General features: G+C 45.2%; 1 protein-coding gene across 1 annotated transcript in view; it reads right to left on the reverse strand.

The window, feature by feature from the left end:
* Positions 1-19,466, reverse strand: part of LOC135371598 (uncharacterized) — a 111,717-nt gene that overhangs the window by 2,313 nt on the left and 89,938 nt on the right. Inside the window, exon 6 of the mRNA XM_064605595.1 lies at positions 18,368-18,584. Coding sequence (XP_064461665.1) covers positions 18,368-18,584 — 217 coding nt within the window. The remainder of the gene's footprint in view (positions 1-18,367; positions 18,585-19,466) is intronic.

Consider the following 19,466-nt stretch of genomic DNA (forward strand, 5'->3'; position numbering starts at 1 on the left):
GTGTCTCTGCCGCAGGATATTCTGTGCGGTTTGAAGAGCACGTCCCGCAACTTAGTCACTATTCCGTAGCAGACGACAGGACCAATTGTGTTGTCTGCTATGTGGAGTCATGCATTTCGTGCTCTTCTAACCGCGTGGAATATCCTGCAGTTCAGTGAGAAGACATTTTGTAGGAGGCGATAGCACCAGTGGTGTCGTCTGCTATGGTGAGCCATGCCTTTTCGCAGTATTCTAACTGCCGAAATATCCAGCAGTTCAGTCAGAAGATATTCTGTTGCAGATGACAGCACCAGTGGTGTCGTCTTCAATGGGAGTCATGCCTTTTCGTGCTCTCCTAACCGTGTGGAATATCCTGCAGCTCAGTCAGAAGATATTCTGTAGCAGACGACATGACCAATGGTGTCGTCTGCTATGATTCCGCTTTAACTTTTGATATCTCGGCGCCGTGCGAATGCTCAACATAAGACACAGCAGAATTTAAGTCCTGTCAGCAGCTTTTTACTTTTCCTTCCACTACATGTCTGTAGAATATTCTGCAGGGATGACCCTCGTGTGAGTACACAGTTATAGTGCTTAAAAACACCATGGATTAATTCAAATGGCATCCGGATTAAATTAAATAACATCTGGATTTTTTCACATGGCGCCCGGATTAAATTGTATGGCGCTTGGATTATTTCAGATGGCACCTGGACTAATTCAGGTGGCACATGGATTAAAATGTATGAGAAAACCTGTAGTATGCGCCAGTGGCTAGTTATTCAGCATTTGTGGTTAACGCCGGTTAATATGAATTACGTGTGTGCTGATTGCGCGAGTGGCATGGGGTCGTGTACTTGAAGGTGCTACCAATGAAAAGTACATCATCCCGGCATATTTGCTCACTTTAACTTAAAGGGACAGTCTTGTACACGTAGGACGATTCCGAAACTCAATCGTAACTGCAATGTCAGGAGCAGAGGATATACAGGATCGTTCACCTAACCTTATTTATGAGAAGGTCAAACAGATCTGATGGAACATCACGATTTTTTTTATGGAACGCAACTGTTTTTCATTGTGCATCAAAGGTCCTGACGAACACAGCAAACCTTTCTGACGTACCATTAGAGAGTTCTGACGCACTGCCAGGCAAACTATCAAGATTCAGTGCCGCCACATCATGACTTCGCTTCGCTACGACAGGTCTGACAACAATGTGCTCTTTCGCTTGTTTTCTTTTTTTGTGGCGGTTGGAGCCGGTTGTAGTGTTGTGTGGCTTGCAGCTTCTTTCAACAGCAAACTTTGTATCGGGGCTGGTCGTTTGTACAACTACGAGTCCTTGATCGTATCAGTTTAGTGCGATACAGCAAGGACTACGGTTCGCGGCTGCAAATGCAAGTCAGCAACAGCTAGACGCCGCGGGGTATGGAAACACGTCGGAGCGGCGCGTCTGAAACTAATGGCGAATTCGGGTGGCCATTTCATAGCAACTTTTTTTGCCAGATGCGCAGTCATGTATGCTCGGTCAAAATGAAGCAATCTCGCATGTTCGAATGGCGCTTTCCGGCGAATCGGAATCTGCCAGCTAGCACTTTTTTTCCCCAGTCTCAAAACGATCGAGCAGCCGATTGTTCAACTATATGCGGCGGCGTCACATCCGCACTGCAACGGTGTCGAGTGCCCTCATTGGCCCGCACGTTGAAATCACGTGGTTTAGCAGAAGACAAAACTCAAAGACGGGCGACTGTGATGACCCTAATTTGATTCAAGTAACTAAAACCGCTAGATTCCTAGCACTCGTGTTCGGGCGACAACGGTCACGTGATCCAGCTCGGCAGCCGACCTAGCAATTTCCGAGCGCTAGGCCGTGTTGCCACGAAATGACCACCCGAATTCGCCATTAAACTGGATACGTCATCTTGCTGTGTGCTAAGTGTTATCGATATAGTTTGCCTTTACTGCTGGCTGAAGTGCAATTCAAGGGGGTGTTTGAGAATATATTCAAAAAGCGATAAAACCCCAGTGCAGGGAACACGAAAGACGAAACACACACGAAGCACTGCACACAAACAGGCCCGGTTTTTATCGCTTTTTAACTATATTCGAATATTACTGGCTCCAGGTGTAGGTTTAGTCCAGACCAGGCTTCCCGCAGCCTCGCTGGATGCGGAAAAAACGATTCGCCGTCGGGCACCGCGTCACTGTGGTCGCCGGCGCTTCGCCGTCGGATCATCCAGCGCTCTCCCGGGGTGCCCAAGTACGATTTGCTGTAGGGCTGAGAGGCGTACGGTGGCGGAGAGCGCCGGCACTTCGGCAGCGGGCTATCCAGGGGCGCGTTGTTCACGGCACCCACGCGTCGACATTGGCCTCCGTTGCCATGCCAACGGCGCAGTCACGTGGAGTCATTCGTCTCTTCCGCTAAGAGACAGCTTGCTCGCTACTCTGCCATGGTCATGTCGTGACTACGCAGAGCATGAGACGCAAGAACTTGCATCTTCCGCCGTCAGCTTGATCATACCGAGGAAATATGGCGGAACTCTACGCCTTTTTTGTGACGAAAGGGTCAGCGAGAGTGAATCATTGCGACATTTTCGTTAGCATCGTGATGCCTTCGACAGCAGTGTGACAGAAGAGGAATTCATCGCCTATTTTCGGCTGTCGGAGGGGGTTTTGTGACCCCCCCGTTTTCGCCCCGGGAAGTTTGTGACGCCGTTGCTGATGACTTACGCCGATGTGCCTTCCTTTTCCATGCTTTTCGGACGTGTTTCACCAACGCCGGCTAGCATTTAATCGAAGAGGTGTGCACGGTTTCATTAACGGGTTTGTCTGACCCTGTTTTAAAACGCTGACAAGGGCGCAAGGTGAATTCCAGTAACGTTAGTCAGTGTTGGTGTAAGCGAGCGCAACACGGAGTTTTTAAACAAGGCCTCGCAGGACACAGACGTGAGGTTATCTTGCATCATAAATGCCAGTTATTAGCGAAGACTCCAGAAAAACGCCGTCAACTGTGTGAATAACAGAAGGACTAAGTCTGAGTGCAAGGAACCTAAGCTCGGATTGAATGTGACTAAACTGTCGTTGCTGAATCGCGGCCTGTGTAGTGAAAACATATGGCACTGGGATGAACCTAAGGGGAACATAGTTTCAGAGCATTCATGAGGTTTGGTTGCACGCCAGCTACCGCACCAACTCTGTAAAATCTCCACTTCATTATCATTATTTCCTTGGTGGTCATGGTTCCGCAATAGTTGACAGGAATGAGAAAACAGTAAAGCAACAGCCTACACTCGCGAAACCGTTTGTTTTGCTTTGGTCATTGCGTTGTGAGTTCAAGAGGAAGTGCATGAGAAGATAATGGATCAATAATTATGAACAGCCAATAGGCTTCCACTTGTAGCCACACTCTGCCGCAGCACAACTCTGTCGGAGTAGATGGCCTCCGATTCTATGCAACAGGAGCATTGCTGGACAACATCGTCGGTGATGAGTTCATCGCCACTACGAAGTACCCAACCTCCGACGCTATCCGTGCCGCCAGCCTAACCATAATAAAAAAAATTTAGACCGAGATACCTCCAACTTCCGGCATCCACCGAAAAGAAGGTGGCTATCAAACGAGACTTCTACGCCATAGCAGGGATGCCCGGATGCTTTCGGAAATGTACAGGGTGTTTTTGTTTTTTTCAATACAGAATTTCCATTAAAAAAGTATAACGGCTATAGACATGCCGCCTTCATTTCTACCATCTCTCGGCCGGCGGACGTTCTTGGCCATATGTTTCTCAACCGTCAAATGACTACGTAATCACCTAAAAATTGTTAGTTAACTTTTTAATTATAAAAGCTACGGAGTTGTCCCAATGAGAACATCTGTTCCTTTCAGTGACCTTATATCGTACCCGTTTCCAGAACAACAATTCGTTCGGTAGATCGTCCGCAAAAAAAATTGTGAATGAACACCATTTTCTTCTTTATTATGTTGAATGCGCATCTTCGGAAACACGTCTTTCCTTCACCCTCAATGTGAGGGGGTGGTGGAGCCTCATGCGTCGAAGATGCGGCCACAGTGCTGCAACATGGGTCGACGATGAGCATTAAGATGCGGAAACAAAACAAAAGCACATGTATCGGGTGACGCTATCGGAACTGCCCCTATCTTGGATTGCATTTTCTGACAGTGTGCTCTTTCGCTTTCTCGCATTGGGGATGAAGGAAAGACGGGTCTCCGAAGATACGCAATGAACAAAATAAAGAAAAATGGTGTTCCTTCACGAATTTTTTGCGGACGATCTACCGAACGAATTTTGTTCTGAAAACGACTACGATATCAAGTCACCGAAAGGAACAGATGTTCTGATTAGGACAACTTCGTAGCTTTTATAATTAAAAAGGTAATTAACGATTTTTAGGTAATTAGTCGTTTCACGGATGAGCAACATGTGGCCAAGAACGTCCGCCGGCCCAGAGATGATAAAAGTGAAAACAGCCAGTCTATAGCCCTTATAGTTTGTTATGAAAAATCTGTATGGAAAACTTACTGAAGGTTTCTTGCAGCAGAAAGACAAGGAGAGAAGAAACAGACAGGAAGGCTGCATACTCACAACTAAAGGAAAATCCTAGGAAATGTCTAGTCTTCACGTGCCCTAATGTTCCTAATGCTCACGTATTTGTGATATGCCTACGCCATGAAAATTACATATTTAAGTGCGTCAACAATAAAATTTTCCTTTAGTTGTGAGTACGCAGCATTCCTGTCTGTTTTTTTTTCTGTCCTTGTCTCTCTGCTGAAAAAAAAAGTTAAGTGTGACTGACGAACTACCCCGTTTCTCTACCTTAGTCTGTATCGAAAAAAAAAGACACCTGTATAATGGCAGCAGTTTTTTTTCTTTTACATTGGTATTTATATGATGTTGCTTGAATAAATGAAAGCAGCTGTGCTGATCATGCAGGTGCAATTGATGGTATCCTCGCCCCGAGTCCCGGTGGCCCTCAGAGTGTTAGGGTTGAGTATGTGATTGTAAAGTCGAGTTGCTATGACACTGACAACTTGTTGAGCTTTTATTCAAATTTGGCTGCCTAAATTATGTTATTTCTAGATCTGTGATGCCACCCGCAGATTTATCCACATCGACGCCACGTACCCAGGGAGCTGCCACGACCCGTAAGTGTGGAGCATGTGCAAAGTGCGTCTGCGAGCACCGACAACATTTGCTGAGGGTGTATGGCTGTTAGGTATGTGGAGCATTAGTCTCAACTGCTTCGGTGATGGACCTCAGAATTGCAATTAAAGTAAGATGCCAAATATCCACTAATTCTAATGCTTGGGAACAGTACACCACAGTAGTGGGAACAGTAGTTCCACAGCGAAATTTTGCTAGAATTAAAGGACAGAGTGTCCCACAAAACGTGTCATTGAATTGTAATAAATAAACTACGCCACCTAGAATCATGCGGCCAACGGCATTTGTTCTTACTAGGGTTTGCCACCCCCTGATGTGAATGCCATGTAATGTAAGTTTAATTATGTAAATATTTGCGGACTGAACTCGGAAACTTGCCAAGTGAAGGCCACTTTTTTAGCTCACCAAGAGCGTGCCGAATTTACTCAAATTCATGATAACTGACAGTGACATTCAGGAGCTATCCCATCCGAAACAATAGCCGAACATCATGCTTATCGAAGCACCCGAGCATAACGCGCGACGACCTTTTAAGCGCAATCGCTGTCAGTCCGACATAAGGAGGTTGCAAACCCATCCCACAAAGTGATAACAGAAAAAGTGACCGTTTCTGAAATTCTGAGAAGGAAAGCATGATCCCAGCGGAAGCCAGACACGATAAGCCATGCCTGTGTTAACTCCTGCTACGATGCCGGTGTGGGCTGGGTTTCCAACCTCCTTTCGTCGGACTGACAACGATTGCGCTGGAAAATTCGTCGCGCGCTATCCTGTGGGAGCTCCGAAGAGCATGACGTTCGGCTATTTTTTCCGATGGGATAGCTCCTCAATATCCCTGTCAATCATCATTAGTTTGAGTAAATTCGGCACGCTCTTCACATTGCTGGGATAAAAAAGTGACATATATTTGGCAAATTTCTGAGTTCAGTTCGCGAAAATTTATATAATTAAATTTACGTTACATGGTATTCACATCAGGAGGTGGCAAAAACCAGGTGAGAACAAATGCCGTTGACCGTATGATTCTAGGTGGTGTAGTGTTGTTATTATAATTCAATGACACGTTTCCAGAGACACCCTGTAGAAAACAGACTCGTCATTCGCATCGTAGATTCAGTTTGAGAGAGTAGATATGTGCTTGGTTTGCGATTTTTAGTACAGTAGTAGGCCTTGCGTTCATCATCAAAGTATTTGTTGATGTTGTTGTTGTATACGTCATTGCATACAGCAGATGTATAAACTGAAGAATTAGACTACCTCAGAATCAGTGCATTCACGGAGTAGATAGGCACAGCTTCCGTGAGAAGGTGCAGGTCAGGTTTATTTTATACAGAATATATAAACATTAAATACGTCTCATAACAATCGTCTACTGAAGTCACGTAGTTCACAAGTGTAACATGCATCAAACAATTTACAGTAACCATAGCTTCCCATCTTCTATACAGGAGATCTGGGGTATCCCCTAGAGCCGCGGCTCTTGGCTTCTGTTCATTCACCTGCAACACAGAAGGACCAGGCATACAACGAAACATACCGCAACACCCGGATTTGAATTCAACATTGTTTCGGAGTTTTAAAGATGCGGTTCCGCTGCCTTCATCACTACAGGACCTTGCACTTTGCAACAAGGCATGCGATATTGTCACTGCACGCACAGTTCTGCATAATATGTGCATTCACTATAATTTGCAAAATCCTGAACGCGGAGATGAGGCCTCCGATCCCGTTCCTGCTCCTGCTCACGAGGATAATTGGGATGATCCAGAGACCAGTGCATCACTCACTCCTGGGCAGTGCACCGCCGACAACAAGTTGTGAACAGATATTTTTAATTGCCTACGGCATAAAACTACATGTACCACGTAATTTATAATTCATGCATTCTAATTTAAAGGGCCTTGTGCGCGTTGGGGCAATCCTCTATTCCGAAACTGTGATGACATTTTATTCTCTAGGATTTATTTACGCCAGCATGGAGGGCAAAACCAGGGTGTCCACCAAATTGCAGCCTTCAAATTCCCTGACTTTTCGACGTTTTCACGTCCCCTTGCTAGCAAATTTTCTGACCAAAACAAAAGGGAACTTGGTGCCTGCTCCTACATTTTCATATAGATCCCTCATCAAAGAGATCACTTATTGACTGTTAGTAAGGCTGCCTTACTTTTTTTCCAGCGGAGCTTGTCATATTTTTGGAAACCGCTACTCGTTGCAACCAGCTGTGGCGCGGACGCTCAACTATTGACTGGCACTCCTGAAGCGCTGGACATTGTGAAGAGAGTTGGCTGTAATTTTCCTTGGTTTCAGCTGCTTTTTGGCAAATTTGCTGACCCCTGACTTTTCCAGTCACATCAAAATCCCCTGAGAATTCCTGACTTTCTGCGTTGGTAGACACCCTCAAACTCCACAAGAGCAAATGAGGGATGTTGAGAGTATGCTGGAATTCACATGTTCCCCAGTGTGACCATTTCATTTCATTAAATGTATTTATTGTCACTGTGTCTTTATTTCACAGGTGCTGTTGCATATTGCACTCATTATTCTGTTTGGGCGATCTTTTTTTCTCTCACTGTTTATATGTTATTCCGTTTAGTGATTTGTGTGTTTTACACGTGTACAAGAAATGTGCAAATTTATGTAACTGTGTGTAATGTTTGCAATTTAAATATGTTTTCCACGTATTCTAAAAATGCAGATCCCGCAAGTTAGTTTCAGTGGCTCTTGTCACTCCAAATGCCAAAATAATTTTCACGTGAAAATCGTGTCTGTTGCAGTATTTTCCACCATACATTCATGGTGGGAGACATCACAAGAGACCTTGAGTATTAAACTGCAATGAAGACGCATAAGTAGTTATACAAAAGATCACAGACCTTAGATATTATTGTTGGCATTCCTTTCATTTTCAAGCTTGTACCTAAAGTACTCTGTTACGGCTTGAGTCATTGGACTGATTATCTGCACGCCAGCCAAAGAAAACATTATAACAGCCTTTACCTATCTAATCTTTCTCTGCATGTGAAAGAAAGAATTAGCAGTGATCGCCTTTGCACAGTGATGACTATGAAACTTAGCAGGTATGAAATTTAAAAAGTGCATTTACGGTTTTCTTTTCTTTTTTTGCTGATGTGTAAAGTTTCACCTTTGATTATACTGTTGAAATGAATATGTTGACTTATTGCAGAGCTGATTCTAATTGATCTCATCAACACGGTACCTGTGCTGCGTCAGCTGTATCTGGCCAGTTTCTTACCTTTCGAAACTGCGCTATCTCAGCAGCAATCCGTTCTCACACATCTTGAATGCGGTTTGCTACTGGTGCCGGCACCCGTCGCCTTCCTCTTCGGCATGGTCCTGATCTACCACGCTATGTGCCTGATATGTCCGGCACTGCTGCTCTGGTAGCCTCAGTTTCCGGCTGCGGTGCAGCTGCAGATGTGCTTGCTACTGCTTCGGTGTGGTGAAGCCCCTGTGACAGTTTGCTGATTACGTTATATAAATAGGCAAATAAGTTGTGCAATTCCTCACCGTACGATTGGTTGCCACTGGGACACTGCCATTTTCTCTCTTCTGTCTCTGGTTGGTCAGCTTCTTCTTACACTGGCTGTGTAGGTGAACGTATCGAATAAGTTGAAAGGCGAGTTTTAGGTAGACAAGCTTTTTCTTACCAGTTGTGGCACTTGCACGACGTTCCCCGTCGTACTTAGGCGTGTAGCTCCTGCTGCACCCGAGACGGTGTCCCTGCCTACATAGGGCCATGACACGGGCGACGAAACCGCGTAAGGAACCTGCGATATCGACGACGAGTGTTGTTGTCCCCTCGCTGGGCGCTGCGTCGAGGTTCACAACAGCACTGCCGTCGCCACCCGTACCACAAATTCCAATTATGTTGGCGCGCACCATTTTCCGCGCACGGTACCTCCACTGCTTCCATAGTCCATGCCGCCCAACCGCGTCTTTTACCAGTCCCTTTAGTGAGTTTATGGCTACAGCAGTCACTCCCACTTTTTCTTCCTATCGTTCTTCGTTTCCCCGGGCACGAAACTCCTGTTATTACGTAGCTCCGGATTTTGCTCCGTAAACTAGAGGAGCTGCAGCTTCTGCGCTTCAGACATTGACATGGTGCAACTGTTTTCATACGGAAGACTATAACTTACAACAGGCAGCACGAAGTAGTTAAAGGTCAGCTACGCCGATTTCCCGATGTGTTGAAACTGTTGTGATATTCAGAACGAGCACATCCAACTGCCCCCGAAACGCACCTTCGTTTCTCAATTTTGTCTTCCTATTACGAAAATTAATTCATCAAAGAAACCAAAACAAGCCATGGGCGCAGCCATTTTTGTGACGTAGATGGGATAAACCTGCTCCATCTACGTAGATAGAGAATCGTGCGTCTGATTGGATGAAAGCTGAGGCTTTCTCTGACTTCCCTGGCGTCTTCTCCCGTTTGCGAGGAAATCCAGTTATGGCCGCCGGCTACGATGAGCGTTTCGTCCGAGGTAATCCCGAGAACTATTGAACGATGGAAACAACAACCGCGAACTCACCTCAACATCATTTTCGCCGTGAAATTATGATTATGTGCTCAAGAACTTCGCAGTTCAACCGTTCAGCTGCCATTCACGTCAACCCGTTTGCTGCTTTTACTACAAGTGCAGGAATGGCAGCGATTGAGCAACAACGTGAGACTTCGTTATCGTTTGAGCATACGAGGGGGGACCCAAAAGAAACCGGAATTATTTTCTAAAAAATTGTGTTTTTATTGTTGCATGCCCTAACTTCAAATACCTTCAAAGTGATCTCCCTTTGATGCAATGCACCTGTCCAGACGTTTTTTCCACTGCTCAAAACAGTTTTGGAACTCGTCGACGTTGATGCTTTTTAGTGCTTGTGCCGTTTTCTGTTTCACTTCTTCAACATCGGCAAAATGTTTCCCTTTGAAGACTTTCTTCATCCAGAGGAACAGAAAAAGATCACAGGGGGCCAGATCAGATGAGTAGGCTGGGTCGTGCACAGGGGTCATTGCATTTTTGGTCAAAAACTGCTGAACACTCAGCGTGGTGTGGGCAGGTGCGTTGTCATGGTGAAAGAACCAGTCACCTGAATGCCACAGCTGGGGACGTTTCTTCCGTAGATCTTGGCGCAACCTTCTTAAAACTTCCAAATAAGAGCTTTGGTTGACCGTTTCACCCGGCGGAACAAATTCCAAGTACAGAAGCCCCTCACATCAAAGAAACAGATCACCATTGTCCTGACGTGCGACTTCACTGGTCGTGCTTTCTTGGGACGTTGTGAACTGGCTGTTTTCCATTGACTAGAATGCTGTTTCGTTTCGGGTTCGTAACTGTAGCACCAAGATTCGTCTCATGTTATGATTTTAGAAAGAAAGTCGGAGTCCGTCTCCAACTGGTCCTTTAACGCACGGCACGCAGCCATGTTCAGCTCTCTCTGTTCGGACGTGAGCAGTCGAGGCCAAATTTCGCTGCAGTTCGTTTCACATGCAAATCGTTCGGTAAAATTCGCTGACATGAGCTCTACAACATCCCTGCCAACTCCACAAGCTCATCAATGGTGCGACTGCTGTCTTGCAAGAGAGCTTGACGAATTCTGTCAACATTTAATTCAGTGTGGCTGGTCGAAGTCCGTCTGGAACGAGGTTGATCGTCAATCGACATTTCGCTTCGTTTACATCGAGAAATCAATTCCTACACTTGTGTTTTGCTCAAAGCAGCCTCCTTGTAAGCCGTCTGTCGAATAACTGCCGTTTCTGATGCGTTTTTGCCCAACAGGAAACAAAATTTCACTGCCGCACGTTGTTCGTGCAAATCAGCCATCGCGAAATAGGCAAACGCATTGAAGGGGTCTAACAATAGAATTCACTGAAGCCGAACGCAGCGTTGCACAACAACGCCATATTGTGCACTGATGCAAAACAGTTCGTAAAACTCTCACCTAGTGGTGGAAGCCTGTATTACAAGGGATCCGCCCTCACGAGGACAATTCCAGTTTCTTTTGGGTCCCCCCTCGTATACCTGCAGAGGACTGGTCTTCAAAGAAAGAAGGCCGTATTTCTGCCCATGCACATCGTGCGATTGCCAGGCTTGTTGCACGAGATACATATTGTGCAGCATCATAGCGCGACTGCAATGAACGACGTAGGAATGTATTGTGACCACTCGAACTGCACTCGTTGAACCATTCGTGGGTTATATGAAAGTGCTCAATAGAGTTGCCCCGCACAAAAAGTGTTGGATGTAGTTTTGTAGTGTGTTGTTTATCTCGTAGAGCGCATCGCGGCATGTAGGTCGAGAGCCCTTATACGTATTTTTTTGCATGTTTACTTGAGTGTGCGCATTGTTCTATACCACACAGGCCATATTTCATTCATAATAGTTTCGCAAATAAACACGTACGGGTCGATCCCATATTGCTTTTGAGTTAGGCATAGCGTCTTCAGAGCGGGGTATGTGTATCCTGTTTGCTGGGCCCAACAGATGTTATTAAGGGTAGTGCAACATTTCCCACTTCTTGAACCATGCTAACATTGCCAGAATAAGCAACATTACACTGTGCTCTGTATTCCACACTCAGTTGTCTCGCGACGTAAACCCCCAATTATTATATTGGGTACTCCACATGTTCAACCAGTCAGCACTTCCCATATCCTATTTTTTTTAAACATGTGCTTAAAATTCCACAACTGCCACTCAAGTAACTTTGCCACCAAATTAGTCAGTGACAAAAGGTATACCAATTTTAGTAATACCATACCATACCATAGGACCAATTTCTAATAAGATTCAAATGCGTTGCTACCAACCAGGACCTAAGCCTGACCTATGATCTAATAATAATAATAGTATCTATCTATGACCTATATGGACCCTCACCACTAGTTTGGTCCAGGTTTCACGCGTGGCGTCTAGTGAAGTTCGAAGCTGCTTTGTAGAGCTGACAGGAGACTTGCAGAGTAGAGAATTTTTTATTTATATTTTCCATAGAACATGTAAAAAACAATGTGCTGTACCAACTGTATTCAAAGAAATACAAATATACTTTGTTTTAGCTATGTGCATAATAGCAGATTACAGGTGACCGATGACACACAATGGGCGTCAAGGGTGAGAACACAAGAATACTACCACTGCAGGCACTGTCCTGAAATTCTAAGTCACCATTTGTCAGAAAGCAATGACCACGCACAGCCTAAGGATCATATTTAGCTCCTTCCATTATTCTTTTTATTGACAGCATGTTGGCTGCCATCCAGTCCATGAAAGTGACCCTTATCGTTGAAAGAACGGTTCAAAAGCAAGCGAGCTGGTGATAGTGTCCATGATGGCGAAACCTGAAGAGGAGATACAAGAAGGGACATAAACACGCTATGTTGAGACATTGTGTATGTCCCTTCCTATCCCTCGTCTCAGGGTTTTTCGCTATGGACCTTCATGATGTTTCCTTCCGGAAACTTGACATATTTTTATGTAGAATTGTGAAGGTACAGCTAGGTGCTGTTAGCAAATCACGCAGTACTTTTCTTGAAACAAGAATCCATAGAAGGTACATAATCATCTTCAGCATTGCACACATCTATGGGACATGTTAATCACTTTGGAATGCCACAGACAGGTCATGGAGGCCGGCACATGATTAGTGGTGTTGAACAGACAACTATTTGTCATATTTTAGACACAAAAAGCAGTTTTGGCACCTGCATGTTGAGACAGATGTATCTCTACATACTTTGCCATGACACAAATATATGAAGCAACAAATGTACTCTCTAGTTCATTATGGTTATTAGTCAACACTGCCAAGAATGTGGGAACACAGTCTTTTACCACCTACACTCTTCAAAATGACCTTCACACACGACACATTGTAGGTCAACGAGACTCCAGAATGATGTCCTCTCCCTCCCCATTAGCTGAAAACATTTTTCTACAACCTTGCATAAGGGGAAGTTAGTACAAGAAACGCACACATTCCTTTTTTGAGCAAATTAGTATTCAGAGCGTTACCATACTGTGGTAGGCCTGCAGTGCATTACGTGGTACAGCACACTGTAAAAAATTTCACCGTAGAACATGTCCTCCATTCTAATGACAGTCTTCTCCAGTTTTTCAAACTGCCATTTCCCATAGTGCTTTATGGTATGACACAGTATTTCTAAATCTTTACTGTAGTTTACTGCTTGTAGCAGAACAAAGACATCACTGTTCTCGATCACAGGACGCAAGCCATAGGTGCTATACGGAAACAGTACATGCTGCTCTCTAGCAGTTGTTCGTGTTTGGACATGGTATGGTGCATGCAGGGTAAATTCCATGGTTAAAATATCCAAACGTGAACAACTGTTAGATTACATGATGTAGAATGCTCTATAGTACAGTAAAACCTCCAAAGTCTGACACCTCCCTACCTCGGACAACTCCCCACGATTTCATTGCACGGGCAGGCTCCCATTGAAACTACTTGGGGACGAAATTCTCTATGTCGGACACCTCCCTATCTTGGAAGTAGGATAGGGTTTTCCCTGCAAAGTCGGACAAAACCCTGGCCAAATTACCTCAATATCAGCCCATCTTTGCACCAAAAAGACACAAAATGAGTCAGAGGCCTTGACTTTTTCCCCTTTTTTCCCCTATACAGGTCACAGCATTTTGTTGCTTTAGTTTTTAGAGTCCAAAAACAAGTGCTGTAAGTCTACATTGTAATTCTTTATGTGAGCACTTGTCTTCAGTTTGTCTAGAGCCTTTGAATGAGCACTGCACCAAAGCTATCAGAAGTGGGCTGACGCTTCAGAGACAAGTCCTTGCTGCTCGAAAAGCTCCAGAGGTAATGCCATTGAGTAGAATCTGAACGGAATTGAATATACTAAAATCAGTACTAATTATCAGTGAAGAGTGGGTAGAGGTACCACTACCAGGCACCACCACCAGGTACCACTAAGGACCTTAAATTGAAGAAGGGGGACATTTCTCACAGCTGTGATCTCTTCCATTTTTTGTTGCCGTCATATTCTGTAACTCGGACACCTCTATAAGTAGGAGACGCTTCGGCTGCACCGCGGGTGTCCAACATAGGAAGGTTTCAATTTATTTGTGTTCCGTGTCATGTGACCACAAACAATATATGCTTTTGCTCATGGTGCACAGCACAGGCGAATTGAGCTGCATGTGAGGATAATAACATGAAACCCGAGGCGCGGAGGAAAAGGCATGACTTTACGGTCTCTGTGTCAGTTGTTTCATGTTGTAATTGCGTACCAGCTGGCCTGTACCTGAGAATAGGTTTGATGCATTGTACACGCACCATACACATGCAGTATGTGGTGTGTTGTGATAGTAATGCCACTGCCAATTGAAGAATAATGCTCCAGGTGGATTGTTTCGGTACAATCTTGAACTATGCATACCAAGGGGTAGGGCATCTGCGTGACAGGTTTACCTGGGAGTAAGAATGTAAATGTTAGCTGAAGTCATTGAATAATTAACATTATCAATATACTGCTGCAGATGATACAAACAATAGCACACATGATGTTCCGATATGTTCTGCAGGAATGTCTCTGTACTCACAATATTAGTACAGCAGCTACAGAAAGGCATAAGACAATTTTTTGTATACTTGATACCACTTGAATGCAACACAAGCTTCTGCTGCACTGCCAGAACACCACGGCAGACAGATTTACCTTACTTCACCTCAGAAAAAGTATGCACTGTTGCACACATGATGCTGTTTGAATGTCTCGAAAAACATAATTTATGACCAAAAGACATCAACTGGAAGATTTCGATTTACCTTAGTCAAAACTGAGAAAAAGTATGTGCTGTTGCACACATGAAACTGCTTGAACTGCCCTCGAGCGCTCTGGAAAAACACCTTATTTGTGACCAAAATACAACAGCTGAGCCAACATTGAATTTATACCTTACTCAAAATACACAAGATTTGCTGCCGTGCATATGATACGATGATACTGCTTAAATGTACTCTGAAAGCGCTGCCACCTCAGGCATGGTTGCTCTAAGCTAGCGAGCAACAGCAAGGGTATACGAACACAAGAAGTCGAGCACAAGTGATGGAATGCACTTGATTAATCAGAAAATGAAATGTCTCAGTACAAGATGTCACTGTTCCGTCAACAAAAACAGATAAGGGGCGTCTGGTTGGCACTGGTGAGAGCCTTCAGCTTGAAACCCAGACGGTGATAGTTGAGACGTGGAGTGCAAGCTTTTCGGGGGTGCCAGAATGCCTGCGAAATCATTTAACAAATAAGGCAATTCCAAATCTGTACTGAGAATACACCCGCTGGGGCGTAATCTCTAAAGGATGAAGCAGTAACCGACAGATAGCGTATTTTTCTCTTATACGTGATGCAATTTGCACCGCATGACTGACTTGTCTAAGATATTACGCGTCTTACCTTTATCTGCTGCCTAGTCCTGCCCCTGCAATCTCCTGCTGCAGATAAGGTTGGCACAGCATCCCGGACGAGACATCTTGGGCTTCTTGTGAAACAAGTTGCGCATTGCTTCCGTAACATTCGTATGAGCCAGATGAACAGATCAAATCGCTACTTTCGAAGGTGGCACCCAGTCGGAGTTGTAACCGATTGTTGCAGTCAATAGATTTCTCTTTCGCCTTTCGGAAAATTGTGGTTTGAAACATTGGAACTGCATGCTGAAGTGTTCTTGCAGACGGGAGCAAAACGCTCACACATTCTCGGCACGCAGCACAGAACACGAATCACACCTACTGGCCTAGCAAATGCTTTGCATTCGAAGGAAGCAAAACTCACGTTCCTCGTGGGTTTAGTGAAGTCCAGAAATATACTGGCTCCCTAATAGCGAACTGTTTATCACTTCCCCAATGTGAATCTGCGCAGCAGACGGCTCGGCAGAAGAAACTGGCCGGCTTGGCGGAAGAAACCAAGCCAAAAGTCATGCCAAGCCGGAGCGCGGGCAGACCACGAATGTGTCGTCGACACAGGGTTTGCGGGCCACAAGACGGGATGTCAGTGAAACTAAAAATTCACTTTTTCGGAAAACCGCGAGGAGTTTGGGATAACTATTTTGCATACATAATCAGTGTTCCCTTATGAACACATCGTGTGAGTACCATTCCATTCTGTAACACTCGAAAATCGGCGTAGCTGAGCTTTAAAGAGTGCAAAAGATCGGAGTACACGCCAGTCGATATAGCAGACGATAGTGTTGTACTTTTGCATTTGAAAATGCCGGCCTCCCGAATGACTGTGGCTCTGCGCTCTGCTAACAACGATGTTTTAGTTACAGATGAGGCCTGTAGCTGGTACTCGCTACAAGTTTACGCTAGTCTAGGATAAAGACAGGCTAATATATAATAAACAGTTCCTTTTATTAAGTATGTAAATGTTGGAAATATGCGCTTGCACAAGGTGTCCTGCGGCGTCCGGTGCAGAGAGTAGCGTCCCTCAGACACGGTGTGAGGAGAACGAAGACGACCATGCGCAATCGCACTTGTTGCTGACGGTTCTCTGGCTTTTGTCTCGCGGGTTCGATCCCGGCCGAGGACAGTATAGCAATGTGGGGGAGGTGCTTCCAGCGCCGTGTGTCGAAGATTTCCGGTGCACCTTACATTAACCCCAGGGGGTCGAAATCATTCGCGGTCCTACGCTGCTGCACGTGCAACATGTCGCCACACTGGGCAGACAATTAACCTTACGTGGAACATCACGTAACCCTTACCACTCTCGCGAGAGAGACAGTGAGTCGATGACAAAAACGACACGAGGGACGACGTGGGAGAGACGTGAACAACGCGCCCTCGGAGAATGCGGAAGAAGCGATTTGCCGTAGGGCGGAGAGCCGTACGGTAGCGGAGGGCGGCCGCGCTTCGGCGGCGCGGATCCCAGCGCTTGCTCGGGGTGCCCAAGTACTATTTGCCGTCGGGCTGAGAGGAGACGGATGTCAGTGAGTATTACGCCTTGCATTGAAATGAAATATGGGGCCGTTATGCACAAGTAAGAGATATGTAACGAAAGAGGTTGGTTTAGCTTGTATTATGCATTTATTTTCGTGGCAGTATTTCGCAATTTATATTTATTTTCGTCGTTCATAAATTTCCTCGCAAATGATTAGCGTGTTAGTAACTGCATTCTTGTTGACAAATATTTATCCGCGGGTACTCTCCAGTTTAATAGTGTTCGGTGTTACTTTCTACGATTAATGTTGGATTACGGCATGTGATAGGACGTGACTTGCCACACCTATTACAATCATTCTTCTAACACTGATGATCATTCCTGAACAAATATCTTGAAATACAACAATGATGCAACACCAATATACATAGAAGATCAGTTATGAGTGGTTAAGTTATGTTTGTGGATGCATTAGTACATTTACGTGTACTCTCACTTATCTCGCCACTTGTTAGCAAGTGTTCTTCTCATACTTTGTTCTTCAGATGCCTTCAGATGCAATGTGCAGATCCAAAGGATACGTGATGCTGAATTGCTCAAGGAAAGAGAAAATGCGCTAGTTGGACAGCATTTATCTAATACGATTATTCGTGTTCCAGCATCTTGAACCTGCTCAAAGATTAAGCTGTGCATATTGATTTGTGCTTCAAGTAAGTAAATGTTTTATCATTTCCTTAGAGATCAGGTTTTTGATTAATAATTACTACACACTCATATGGTTTGGTGTTCTCATCGACCTATCAAGGTTTGGATGGATCAAACCCCATTCTGGTGTAGCCTCAAACCACCAGACATCCTGACGGTCCATCAATCCATCAGGCTTGATGGTCTGATTATGGTGGTACTAGAGGTGGTACTAATCCCTGCAAAAATAAAATAAAAATATGCGGTCGGCGGCATTTATCTTGGAATTTTTGCTACGACTTCCGTCATTTTCATTTTGCGGGACGTTTAATCTGAAGAGTTGAACTCGAAATTATGCCACGTGAAAGCAACGTCTTTCTCCTTGTTTGCCTGGAATAGACAATTCATGCAGGAAATATCCCAACCCCATTCAAAGACACGTTCCCTGTTCCACTGGCAAATATTCGAACACCGTCGTTCTGGGACGCGCAAACTGCCGCCCCTCGCACTTCGCAGTCACGAAACACTGGGAGAGGGGGCTTAGGCCTTAGTTACCTTCGCAGCAGCGTCCTGAACAAACAGCCACACTTGTTATTCGACTCCTCCTTACCATGATGAAATTGGTCAGGTGGAATCCACTTGACAGGACGAGCGGGTGTTTGGTGTTAATCGCCGCCCCCGTAGTCTTGGGGTTGGCTACACACGCTGGCTCCTCGTCCTCCAGTCCTATGAGGATGCTAGTCATGAACATCTCCATAACTAATCGAAGTCCCGATGCGTTCCTCGTGGCGCTGTAGATCTGCGTGTCCTTGTACTTGACAGTGAATCTATGATGTTGGGAAACCAGCAAAGGAACGAGTAAATGACATTATGCATTGCTCAATGCCACCCAAATTCATCAAGGAGCGATTCCCGCAAAATATTTTGGCTAAGCGTGCCTTATTACATCGGAATTGAATTTACAAATACGTCGTGAAAGGTAAAAACAGAAACAAAGGAAGTTGCGACCTGATCTTGCTACTCCGAAGTCGACACGGGATTTCATTTGCTACTCAGAAATCGTTCCATGAACACATGCGCATATGCATGCACTTTGTCTGCTCTGGAGTACACTGTTGACTTTGCGCCCCGAACCACATGCATTTATGTCGTTTTGGAGCCACACGTTTGGATGGTGTTCTCCGAAGGAATTCTAGAATGCGTGCTGATCAAAGCGCTCTTGCGAACGCTACAGACAGGTCATCTAAGCCTGGTCCGGGCTACTGCGTTTCGATGCGTCCGTCAACCAACTGACGTAAGCCTCTTCGAAAGCAGCAGAGGCATAGGTTCGTCGAGCCACGCAAGAAATGCCTGTAACCGTACCGCCGCGCGTACTTAGCTTTTTTTTACTTCCCTTGAGTTTGAGTTTACTTCGCTTCATGTAGTCGGCTGTAAGCTGTTTCTCGTAACACAGCATCGTAAAAGTGCGGACGTGAGCTGGAAACCCATGCGCCTGTCACACAGAAAAGCTGACGGACGGACGTATATATTGAAACGCGATAGTGTGGACCAGGCTTTTTGGCTGTTTCTACTCCAACGACAAAGAGCGTAGGTCATGTAGCGTCGACCAGCGTCGTGCAGGAGGTCGCTGACTGACTATGCAGGTTCTCTGCCGCTCGAGAATAAACACTCATACAGCAGCCGACGGCAGCCATGCCCGTTACGCGCTC

This window comes from Ornithodoros turicata, chromosome 1, assembly GCF_037126465.1.
Source record: "Ornithodoros turicata isolate Travis chromosome 1, ASM3712646v1, whole genome shotgun sequence".
Taxonomy (NCBI): domain Eukaryota; kingdom Metazoa; phylum Arthropoda; class Arachnida; order Ixodida; family Argasidae; genus Ornithodoros; species Ornithodoros turicata.